This window comes from Bos grunniens, chromosome 4, assembly GCF_055505025.1.
Source record: "Bos grunniens cultivar Pamir isolate PY7600 chromosome 4, Bosgru_T2T1.0, whole genome shotgun sequence".
In the NCBI taxonomy this organism is placed as follows: Eukaryota; Metazoa; Chordata; class Mammalia; order Artiodactyla; family Bovidae; genus Bos; species Bos grunniens.
Genome location: NC_141168.1, coordinates 14042382 through 14055105, shown reverse-complemented (window position 1 = coordinate 14055105; position 12724 = coordinate 14042382). Strand labels below are relative to the sequence as shown.

The 12724-nt window shown below is 53.0% G+C and overlaps 1 gene segment (V, D, J or C); it reads left to right on the top strand.

Annotated features, from left to right (window-relative positions):
* The first annotated feature begins 3023 nt into the window (after positions 1 to 3023).
* Positions 3024 to 9194, top strand: LOC147373613 (T cell receptor beta constant 1-like). The segment is given in 5 exon segments: positions 3024 to 3215; positions 7547 to 7936; positions 8346 to 8363; positions 8525 to 8631; positions 8957 to 9194. Coding segments are annotated over 5 exon segments (699 nt in total).
* The last annotated feature ends 3530 nt before the right edge of the window (positions 9195 to 12724 follow it).

Sequence of the window (12724 nt, the reverse complement as noted above, 5' to 3'; positions counted from 1 at the left end):
CTGAGGGCACTCACAACTCAGCTTCCTTCACCACCAAGGAGTGTTTCCAGGAGAGAAGAAAAGTCACTGACTTGGGACTCTGTTCTCAGTACCAAGTGTGTCTTCTAGTTTAAATTATAAAGCCAGTTAGAAATTTCACTCAAGTGAATTAAGCAGATGTGAAAATGTCCCCTGCTGAGTCCTCAGAGGATGGAAAATAAAGTTCCCTAAAACCAAGGATCAGCCCTCTTGCTATTTCTAGAAATCCTTCCAAAGCTCTTTATTGTCACATGGTCACCATGGTGACTTAACCCAAAGCCCTCAAAATGGCATAAAAGATCCACTGTTGTCCTCAGTCTGTCTACACTCACCCTCGCTCCTGTCACCCCGAACCCCCTGAGCCACTGGCTTGCAGGTCGTGTTGCACTCCTCTACCTGGAATGGCAAATATGTAAGCTCCTACTGATCCTTGAAGATTTACCAGTGATATCTTCCCTATAAGAAGCCTCTATGCCTCTGCACCACCCCCATGATGTTGGAGGAAATGCACCATGCATTTTGATATCACAGTGCCCTGTGCCCACTTCCTTCCTACCACTGACCACACTTGGTGGAAACTACCCCTTTTCTTGTCTGACACCCCTACTTGAAGGTCACTCCACGATGGCAGAGTTGTGTTTTATTACAGTAGCCATGGGATGTGGCTTAGTACCTTGGTTCAGTGTGTGTGTGTGAGTTGCTCAGTCTTTGGGACCCCATGGACTGCCACCTGCCAGGCTCCTCTGTCCATGGGATTTTCCAGGCAAGAATACTGGAGTGGCTTGCCATTCCCGTTCCCAGGGGATCTTCCTGACCCAGGGATGGAACCCAGGTCTCCTGCATTGCAGGCAGATTCTTTACCATCTGAGCCACATGGAAAGCCCATGTTCAGTGTACACATCCATTAAATTATCTTGGAATCAATGAATGAATCAGTGAGTTCACCCACAGTGACCCAGTTCAAGAGCAGATATCACCCTAAGGCCTGCCTGAAACAGACAGCGACCCTCCCCCTCCCAACCCCGCAACACACAGCCTTCTTTATGGCAACACATGCGTGCATTCTAACATGGGTCTCTCATATACAACCACGTGCATATACACATATGTCTCTGTATATGTGTGCATGTGAATAGCCATCCGCTTGCTAAGCACATATCATTGCAATGTTTGCTATTAACCTCCAAGAAAATAAAGATATACAAGTCACAGTCCTCAAGAATCTTCCCTGTTCACTAGGGGATAATTCATGGATAGAAAGAGTTAATATACAAACAATGCGAGTTACTATAATGCAGGCAGAGGCTAGCACTCAGTTTCTGACTGGGACCATCAGGGGAGAGTCTGGGAGGGTGGCAGACTCTTCACAGGAAGAGTTGGTCTCAGTTATCCAAGTGGGAGAGAGGTCATGAGAATCAGGCGTATGAATGAGACAGGAAGGTACAGGGTCAGGGACCTTGCACTCAGCATTCAGGTCCCTGCACTCAGCTGGCTTCGAGGTTCAGAGATGACAGTCATAAGTCTGTAAAGGCAGACTGGGGCTTCCCCCTTGGACAGTGGACTCTATCCTTGTCGCAGCATGAGGCGGGCATAGAGTAGACACGCACTAAACATCTATTGGAGAAAGCAATGGCACCCCACTCCAGTACTCTTGCCTGGAGAATCCCATGGATGGAGGAGCCTGGTGGGCTGTAGTCCATGGGGTCACTGAGGGTTGGACACGACTGAGTGACTTCACTTTCACTTTTCACTTTCATGCATTGGAGAAGGAAATGGCAACCCACTCCAGTGTTCTTGCCTGGAGAATCCCAGGGACAGGGGAGCCTCGTGGGCTGCCATCTATGGGGTCACACAGAGTCAGACATGACTGAAACGACTTAGCAGCAAACATCTGTGCACTAGTGAAGGGAAAGGAGTTGGAGGGCAAGTGCAGAGCTGTGAGTCCTTCCGCCCTGAGCTGACATCACCTGCTCTGTGGATGGTCCTCCCACCCACCTCTCTATAAATGCGTCTGCACCTGAGCACAGAGAGTCCCAGAGGGGAGCCCTGATGACATAGGAGAGCTCCTCAGGGTAGCATCTGTTCCAGGAGGGGCCTCTCTGCCCCCTCCCCCATCACTAGCACCCTGCCCTTCCCCAAGCCCCTCCCCACTCTCAGTGTACCCTGAGTCTGTCTCCTCTCACCCCACTCAATCAGACCAGCCTCTGCCACCTGCACTTCCTGCCTCTTACACGCAGTTGGAGGAGGGGCACCAGAGGAGAGGACATTTTTGTATCACAATGTAACATTGTGGGGACTGGGGGGTGGGCACAATGATTCAATTAGAGGAAGTACTTTTACAAAAAGCCCTGCCTCAGAAAATAGACCCATGCAGCTCATCAGGAACCTAGCCCCGAGCTTAAGATGGGGAGAGTGACTGGAAGAAGTCCCTGGAGCAGGTCCCTCTGTGGTCTCACAGGGACCTGGACTCTGATCACCTCTGCCTCTCCCTGCTCCACACTCAGCTTCCAAGGAACACGAAGAATCAAGCCATCAGAGTGGGATCTTCACAAAACTTGATCTTGGACAAAGTACTTGCAGTTGTGTTATTTGTTAAGCACTCACAACAACCTCCTGGTGAAGATATTACCCCATTTTTCAGATGGAGAAACTAAGGCCAGAGAGGTTACAGGTCACAGAAATAGTAGGAGGCAGGGTCTAGCCTGAAACACTTGCCAGTCCAGCAAAACCTCCACCCCTAGTGCCTCTTCCAATTTCACCACCATGTCAGCCCCCACGTCAAGCTCATTCTCTGCAAAATTGGGGGTGACCTCATGTCCAGACCACTTCTCCACTAGTTCTGGAGGCAGATCCGGAGAGAGAAGCCAGGGAGGAGAAGAAGGGTGGCCCCAGACTGTTCCAGGGGAGGAGGGGAAGAGGGAGGAATTCTTGCCAGCCCCTTCCCACTGTGCTCCTATGAGGAGCAGCACTTCGGGCCAGGGACCAGGCTCACTGTGCTAGGTAAGAATGCTTCTCCAGGGGGAGGGAGGGTGGAATGCCCAGACTAGATGATTCCCCCAAACCCTGGCTTTGGGGGAGTGGGCGCTGGAGCCTCCCCGGCTGCTCTCCGAGAAGGCAAAGTTTGCGCCTGGGTCCCCAGGGCTGTGTGAACGCCGCGCAGCTGTACTTTGGAGCTGGTTCCAAGCTGACTGTGCTGGGTAAGGAGGGCAGTTGGAGTCCCTAAGCGTTCCCTCGGGTGGGATGCAGAAAGGTGGGCAGCTGCCATCTCCCTTCGGGGCTGCGCTCAGGGTCGGTGGGGACCTGGGCTGAGTCTGGGCATCAGAGAAGGGCAGCGCTGGTTTTTGTCCTGGGTCCCCGGGCTGTGAGCCAAAGCACTCAGTACTTTGGCGCGGGCACCCGGCTGTCGGTGCTAGGTGAGCGGGGACGCCCCCGGGGACCCGGGGGATGAGCGGCGGGTTTTTGCGCGGGGCTGGGGGGCCGTGACTCAGAGACGCTGTACTTCGGGCCGGGCACGCGGCTCCAGGTGCTAGGTGAGTGCGGGCGGCGCGCCTCGATTTTTTGTGGGGCGCCCCGGCATCGCCCTGACCTCTGGGGCCGGCAGCGGGCTGACCGCGGTGGGCGAGAGTCCGCGCGCTGGCCGCGGGCGGCGGGGTCAGGGCGGGTCGGATCCGGGCGCTTGGTCCTCTCCCTGGCTGGTGCCGGGCTCTGGGACCCGGAGGGCGAGCAGCTGTGCTCTGAGGAGTTTGCTTGCGGGACTGAGACTCTGTGAGCCAGTGAGCGGTATTTTGGCGCCGGCACCAGGCTCACGGTCACAGGTGAGATCTGAACGCCTCCCTGCCTTCTATTCGCGGTCCCTCTTGTCCCCGGAGATGGGTGGGGTGGGCTGGAGCGTGTGGCCACGTTGTCCACCTGTGGAGTCAGCTCTACAAGGGATGAGGGGCCATGATTGGCGTTCTCATAGTCCTGGAACAGAGAGGTAGGGCAAGGGGGGCTTTGGTCTTTTTGTTTTTTCCCTGAGATATTAGGGACCTTGTGAACCATGGCGAAAAAGAGAATTTATTAGGACTCTGAGAGCTGCTTGATTGGAGAAAAAGACTGAGGAGGGCGATCTGGGCTGAGAGGAGAGTAGAAGTGGGTGTAGCAGCTGCAAAGGGGAAAATGAGCTGGGGGTGGGGGGCAGGAACAGGCAGGATTGCGGCCAGGAGGGTGAGCCCCCTGCAGAGCTGGCTCCAGGCAGGAAGAGATGCAAGCTTCCACTGAATCGGCCAGGAGGAAAAGGATGATGGAGGAAAGTGGAACAGAGACTTGAAAGAGACAGACAAACACGAGGCAGTGAGGGAAAGAATCCAAACAGGTGAGGGTTCGTTGATTTACTGTTTGGAAGTTTGGATTTAAATTTAGGTTTCGAACCTCTTCCTCTCTTCTTAAGTCCAGACCCCTGCCGGCCAGGCTGTGTGTACAGCACACGCCGGCTGAGTGGGAACCTGGGCTACTGGGGGCATTTACTCATCATATGGAGCCGCCTCACCGCACCCCCGCCAGCCTGAAATTCCCCTCCTCACACCAGGTCTTCTAGGTTAAACAGCCAGATGGTGCAGGACACACATTCAAATAGACATATTTTCCTGCTGAGACCAGGAACATTCCCAAGGGGATCTTTGCGCTGGAAAGGGATCTTCAGTGTCACCTGGTGATGGAAGCACTGAGCTTCCAGAGGGGAACGACCCCTCAATACTGGTGTGTTTACTGGATGATATGGTGACAGCAATCGTGTCTGTAGTTAGACTGGTTTGGTTGGAGCCAGCGGGACTCCCTTCAAAGTGTTTGTTCCCAGTGACAGCTGGGTTCCTGTGATCAGCCGGGGTGGAGAAGAGCAGGAGACCTCAGAACAGGTACACCTGGGTCCCAAGCCCTGGTCCTTTAATGATCTGATGACCTTGGGCAAGTGAATCTGTGGGAAACTTCCCTCGGATTGAAAATCATCAACAAGACCTACTGCTAACACTGCTCTGAGGCTTACAGGAGTAGCTGTGTGGGGAGTATCTTAGAGTATCTAGCAGACCTGTTGTAATTCAAGGGTCTCCCCCCGACCCTCCCCTAGGCCGTCACTGGGGCAGCAGGGGAACCCAGTGCCAATGGAGGGGCAGGATTAGCATGGGCAAGAAGCCTGGCTATATGTAAGAAGTGAGCTGGGAGCAGGACAGGTAAACTTCAGAGTTCTGTCTGAGGCTCTCCAGCCCGCATCCAAGCACACACCACCAAAGCTCACCAGGACACACACAGGTGCACCCACATGGGTGAGCCCACCCACGGGGACTTACCCCTCATCGTGGGGCCATGTAGTCAGTGCTTCAACGTGTATGGAAGGTCCTGCTTCCTTCTGTGCAGCACATCAACATCACAGGGGGCATCGCACATGGCTCAAAAATGCGTCTGTAATTTTCCCAGTAAGTGCTGAGTGTTTGCTGGGTGAGGGGGTCAGAGGAGTCAATTCTGTAAGGCCCCTGGAGGGCTGGTAGAACCCCAGAGGCAGGGACTCTGCAGGAGGGTGAAGAACCAGGCCGAGCGGCGCAGAAAGCCTGATGGAGCCAGTGCAACAAGGCAGGACATTTCCATTTCAGCTCCGGTCTGCCAGGAAAGTCCTCGGGACAGAGGGACAGTCACAAGGTGGGAAGTGCAGCACAGGGCCACCGGCCTGATGGAAGGCAGAGAGTGAAGTGAAGTGAAGTGAAGTCGCTCAGTCGTGTCTGACTCTTTGGAACCCCATGGACTATAGCCCACCAGGCTCCTCTGTCCATGGGATTCTCCAGGCAAGAATAGTGGAGTGGGTTGCCATTTCCTTCTCCAGGGGGTCTCCCTGATCAACGGATCAAACCCAGATCTCCTGCACTGCAGGCAGATTCTTTACTGAATGAGTACCAAAGAAGCCCAGAGCTACCTCAAAACGAACACCTAAGACTTTGTTTAAAAAGTTATTTAGAATTTCACAGTGGTGACACCAGCACATTATATCAAGCAGGGGGGCCTTCTAAGCATGGGGTCCCGTGTGACTACACAGTTCACACTCCCACGAAGCCAGCTCTGAGGTTAAGTCACGTCCGTGGAAATAGCAAGTGTCAGAACTTTTTGTTTTAATCTTCCAGGCTAAACTACATCTCTTTAGAATGAGATGTCTTCCATTTAACAGAATTTCTCAGAAACAAACAAAAACAAATCAATACAAAGCAAAGAACAGGATACAATAAAGGTTTAGAGGGTCCAGAAGCAATAAGATAGTCAGATGAGAAGTCCTCAGGGGCTTTAACTGGAATGCCTTCACCTGGGACCCTCCGGGATGCCACACACCAGAGGCTTAGCTGGATCAAGATTGCTCTGATGACCTCAGATGCATACTTAGGAAGCTAGCCAGTAGGGAAAAGTAGAACATATGGAATCAAAGGGGCAAAGAAAGTTGAAGATGCCTGAATTTAAAACAAGGTGAGACAGCAATTTCTCTGAGCTGAGGCAACTCAGAGGTACCTGGAGGCAGAGGAATGGCTAGGTTGACCTGAAGCACTGGAAACAAAGAAAACCTCCCATTCTGATGAGTATGCCCTAAGACAAATGCTGACTTCACATGAGTATGCAAAAATATAGTATCAGTACATTGCCATCTGAAAAAATAAAAAACATCCATCAAATAACTTCCTTATCCCCAAGTCATCTTAGTGGTCAGCCCCTCAGGCTCACTCCCAGCAGAGGGCAGGGCTTTCGGCATCCATGGATCAGGACATGTCCACCCCCGCTCCAGACAGTCAGTGTTGACTTCTCCCTTCACAAGCAGGAAAAATGATGCAGAGACATCCAGAGACTATCTAAAGCCACTTCCAAGCTTCAATTCTATTATTCATGTTCCATCCGGTGCTCTATTTAAATAACTACCATATATTATGGTGAGAAGCAGAGAAATAAACTTCCCATGTTGAATAACAAAACAATAACATAAGAGAAGAGAATTTGCTCAGAGGTTGGATCATGCCATTTGTAAGGCCATCTTTGGGGCTGGAGACACAGGAGACAGGCCTGTGGCAGGGTGAGGACGGGCACAGGCAGGCAGAGGGAGGCTGAGCACACAGGCGTGGGGTGGTGACTCCCAAACAGACAGGCCATACTGCTTGCGTGCACCCTCAGTCGCTCAGTCGTGTCCGACTCTTTTGCGACCCCATGGACTGTAGCCCGCCAGGCTCCTCTATACATGGGATTTCCCAGGCAAGAACACTGGAGTGGCTTGCCATTTCCTTCTCCAGGGGATCTTCCCAACCCAGGGATCGAACCCACGTTTCCTGAATTGGCAGGTGGATTCCCTCTGAGCCACCGGGGTAGCCATATTGCTACATGATTTTATTTTAGGATGACCCTGTGGCCCCCTTCCCTTCCTTCTCACACTCATGTACTCATACACGAAAACAGAGACACACTCACACACACAGCCCCTACCACGCCCAGCCAGCTCTCAGGCCGGTCCTGGCCCCCACCCCTGTCCTTCCAGATGATCTGAGCCGGGTCCACCCGCCCAAGGTGGCTGTGTTCGAACCCTCGGAAGCAGAGATCTCCCGGACCCAGAAGGCCACGCTCGTGTGCCTGGCCACGGGCTTCTACCCCGACCACGTGGAGCTGACCTGGTGGGTGAACAGGAAGCAGGTCACGACTGGGGTCAGCACGGACCCTGAGCCCTACAAGGAGGACCCCGCGCGGGATGACTCCAGATACTGTCTGAGCAGCCGGCTGAGGGTGACCGCAGCCTTCTGGCACAACCCCCGCAACCACTTCCGATGCCAAGTCCAGTTCCACGGGCTCACGGACCAGGACCAGTGGGAGGAGCAGGACAGGGCCAAGCCAGTCACCCAGAACATCAGCGCCGAGGCCTGGGGCAGAGCAGGTGAGCCAGCTGGGAGGGAGTCAGAGCCGACGGAGGACAGATCAGGGAGAGGAGCGGGAAGGCAGAATGAAGAGTCGGGGGAGCCCAGCAAGAGGGGGGACAGGGCACCTCTTGGGGCTAACTCCACCCCCAGATCCAGATCCTCAACCCAGCTCATCTATGCTGGTGGGTCCCCTCCCTGCCCGCCTGCACAGCTCAGGGTCCCAGTGGTGGGTCTCCATCCCCTCCAGTGCTGCCTCCTTCCATGACTCTGAGGATGCTGTGGCCACATTGGCACAGACAGTGCTGGGACTCTGATCAGAGGCTGCTCTGAGCCTGGGGGTCAGTGCTGACTAAGACTGATTTAGTTTTTAATCGGGTTTAGAAGATGCAGTCTCTCATCCATTTCCCTCCCCCTTTTTTCTTTCAGACTGTGGTGTCACCTCTGGTGAGTAGCCCTCTGCTTCTTTGTCTCCATCTCTATGGTCATTGCTCTGGAACCAGAGACAGAGAAGCCATGGACACTGGTTGCGGGGGAGGGTGTAAAGTGGGTGGAGGCCAGAGATACCTGCTCACAGTTACCTACCTGCTCTCCCTTCCTGCCAACAGCATCTTATCAGCAAGGCGTCCTGTCTGCCACCCTCCTCTATGAGATCCTGCTGGGGAAGGCCACCCTGTACGCTGTGCTGGTCAGCGCCCTGGTGCTAATGGCCATGGTAAGGAGAGGGCCAGGATGGGGCAGGCAGGTTGGAGAGGACACTTGAAATGCAGCAACACAGACCTAGGAATGTAGAGACCCCACCAGGACCAGAGGTGGGCAGAGAGGAAGAGGGGGTTCACCCACATGCCTCAGAAGACCCCTTGCACCTCTGTGATCAAGTGGAAGAGCCGCGCTGGGCGGGAGAAACTGGGGTCACCAGAAAATCCAATGGCTGGATGTTGGGAGGAGACCTGCTATTTGTCTTGTCAGTGGGACACCTGCTTCCTCTCGGTCCCCAGCACTCCTGGCTCCTTGTAACCCTCACACCTTCTCTTCCTCAGGTCAAGAGAAAAGAGTCCTGAAGCCAGCTTCCGGCCTGTTACTGCCCTGATGGGAATTCTGCTTTTCCCGTTCCTACCCAGTGCTTCTGAAGAGCTGCCCTCATCTCTGGACTCAGCGCAGCGTCCACGGCCATGTGAGGGTGCCCCAAACTCTCAGGACCAGGATCTCCCTAACCCAGGGCAGACCCTAGGGGGACTGAACTTCCTGAACCAATAAAAATGCTCTGTTCTGGCTTGACTCTGCCTTGTGAGTATCTAGATATCTCTTCTGTCCATCTCTGAAGTCCCATGTGACTCCAGTCAGGGCACAAACTGGAGCTCTTCAAGGAGAGTCCCCTGCTGTCCTTTCAGGTAGGAGGTGTCACATGCTCCTCCTTGTCAGGGAAACTTAAGGACGTGTGAAAGGGGGTGACTGGTGAAGAGAGAGGCTTCCTCTGGAGAAGTCTAGAAAAATGGCAATGTTGCCTCTAGGAACTTGCTGTCCTACCTGGACAAAGGTGCTCTGAGGAAGAGCTGAACCACACAGGTGTGCCCACTGCCAAGTGGTCATGACCCCAGAGTGCTCATTTCGGCTCTCTAACCAGGAGCATTACTAGGCTTCCTTCACCACCAAAGAGTGTTACCAGCTGGAAAGAAGAAACATCACTGACTTGGAAATCCCTTCTCAGTAGCAGATGTGTCTCCAGGTTAAGTTACAAAGCTAGTTATAAATTTCACTCAAGTGAATTACGTAGACGTGAAAATGTCCCCGATCACTCCTGTGCTGTCACTCGGTCGTGTTTGACTCCTTGTGACCCCATGGACTGTAGCCTGCCAGTCTCCTCTGTCCATTGTAATTCCCAGGAAAGAATACTGGAGTAGGGTGCTATTTCCTACTCCAGAGGGTATTCCCAACCCAGGGATCGAACCCTCGTCTCTCACGTCTCCTGCACTGGGAGGTGGATTCTTTACCACTGTGCCACCGGGGAGCCCTGCAGGATACCTGGGAGGAAGCCACCTGCGAGGATAGAAAATAAAGCACCTAAAAACAAGGGTCAGCCCTCTTGCTATTTCTAGAAATCCTTCCAAAGCTCTTTATTGTCACACAGTCACTATGGTGATGCAATCCAATGTCCTCAGGATGGTATAAAAGACCCACCATTGTCCTCCGCCTCTTTGTCCCCACTCACCCTCACTCCAGTACCCCTGAGCCTTCTGAACCACTGGCTCTCAGGCCATCCTGCACTCCTGTGCCTGGAACGACACCTACACAAACTCCCACTCATCCTTACAGACTCAGCAGTGACATCTTCCCCAGCTAGTACCCTTCCCTGGAGCATCCTTGCCCCTTACTCCATGAGACTGAATGAAATGCCCTCTGTGTTTTGCTGTCACAGTGCCCTGTGCCCACTTCCTTCCTGCTACTAAGCTCACTTGATGGAAACTACCCCTTTTGTTGTCTGACACCCCCACTTGAAGGGCACCTTAAGGACCAAGGAGTATTTTATTACAGTATCTTTAGGATGTAGCATAGTATCTTGGTTCAGTGTACGCACCCAATAAATCATCTTTAAAGAAATGAATAAATCAGAGAGCTCACCCGAAGTGACCCAATTCAGGAGCAGATATCACCTTCAGGCCTTCCTGCAACAGACAGTGACCGCCCCCCGCCCCCACCCCAGGCCTGCAGCACACAGCCTCTCAATCTATTGCATGCATGCATGCATTCTAGCACGAGTGTTTGCATATATAGCAACAAGCATGCATACATATTTGTCAGCATGTGTGCATCAGCAGAGTAGACTACATATTGAGTACATGTCATTGCAATGCTTTTCATTAACATTCAGGAAAATGAAGATTACTGAGCCACAGCCCCCAAGAAGTTTCCCTATTCTTTAGGGGGATAATTCATGAGTACAAATGCTTAACATACAGCAGCAATGTCTACACTTAACACTTGAACAGCAGCAATGTGAGTTGTGTACTGAAACGCAGGCAGAGGCTAGCACTCAGTTTCTGACTGGGACCATCAGGGGAGAGTCTAAGAAGGTAGCCAGCTCTTCACAGGAAGAGTTGGTCTCAGTTATCCATGTGGGAGAGAGTTCATGAGAGCCAGAGGTACGAATGGGATAGGAAAGTACAGGGTCAGGGACTTCTGGTCCTTGCACTCAGCGGGCTGTGAGGTTCAGAGATGACAGTCATAAATCTGTAAAGGCAGGTTGGGGCTTCCGGCTTGGACAGCGGACTCTATCCTTGTCAAAGCATGAGGCAGGCATATAATAGATGCGCACTAAACATCTGTGCACTAGTGAAGGGAGAGGAGTTGGGCCCCATCCAGGAAGCCAAGGGCAAGTGCAGAGCTGTGAGTCCTCCTGCCCTGAGCTGACATCACCTGCTCTGTGGATGGTCCTCCCACCCACCTCTCTATAAATGCCAGTCTGCACCTGAGCACAGAGAGTCCCAGAAGGGAGCCCTGATGACATAGGAGAGCTCCTCAGGGTGGCATCTGTTCCAGGAGGGGCCTCTCTGCCCCCTCCCCCACCACTAGCACCCTGCCCTTCCCCAAGCCCCTCCCCACTCTCAGTGTATCGAGTCTGTCTCCTCTCACCCCACTCAATCCTCTGCCACCTGCACTTCCTGCCTCTGCCCAGTAGTTGGAGGAGGGGCACCAGAGGAGAGGACATTTTTGTATCACAGTATAACATTGTGGGACTTCGGGGGGGGCCACGATGATTCAGTTAGAGGAAGTGCTTTTACAAAAAGCCCTGCCTCAGAAAACAGATCCACGCAGCCCACTCAGAACCTAGCTCCCAGTTTAAGATGGGGAGAGTGGCTGGGAGAAGTCCCTGGAGCCCGTCCCTCTGTGGTCTTGCAGGGACCTGGACTCTGATCACCTCTGCCTCTCCCTGCTCCACACTCAGCTTCCAAGGAACATGAAGAATCAAGCTGTTAGAGTAGGATCAAGAACCAGTGCTTTCCATAAAACTTGCTTTTTGAGAAAGTGCTTGTCGCTCAGTCACTAAGTCATGTCCGACTCTTTGCGACCCCATGTACGGCAGCATGCCAAGCTTCCCGAGTTTGCTCAGACTTACGTCCACTGACTCAGCGATGCCTTCCAAGCATCTCATTCTCTGTTACCCTTTTCTCCTCCTGCCCTCAATCTTTCCCAGAATCAGGGTCTTTTCCCATGAGTTGTCTCTGCATCAGATGTCCAAGGTATTGGAGCCTCAGCTTCAGCATCAGTCCTTGCAATGAATATTCAGGATTGATTTCCTTTAGGATTGACTGGTTTAATCTCCTTGCTGTCCAAGGGACTCTCATGAGTCTTCTCTGGTAGCACAGTTCGAAAGCATCGCAGGTGTAAAATTCATTAAGCACAACAATCCTACGGGAAAGATATTATCCCATTTTTCAGATGGAGAAACTAAGGCCAGGGAGGTTACAGGTCACAAAAGTAGTAAGAGGCAAGGTCTAGCCTGAAACACTTCCCAGTCCAGCAAAACCTCCACCCCTAGTGCCTCTTCCAATTTCACAACCATGTCAGCCCCCAAGTCAAGCTCATTCTCTGCAAAATTGGGGGTGACCTCATGTCCAGACCACTTCTCCACCAGTTCTGGAGGCAGATAGAGAGAAGCCAGGGAGGAGAAGGAGGGTGGCCCCACAGTGTTCCAGGGGAGGAGGGGAAGAGAGAGGAATTCTTGCTAGCCCCTTCCCACTGTGCTCCTATGGGGAGCTGCACTTCGGGCCAGGGACCAGGCTCACTGTGCTAGGTAAGAATGCTTCTCC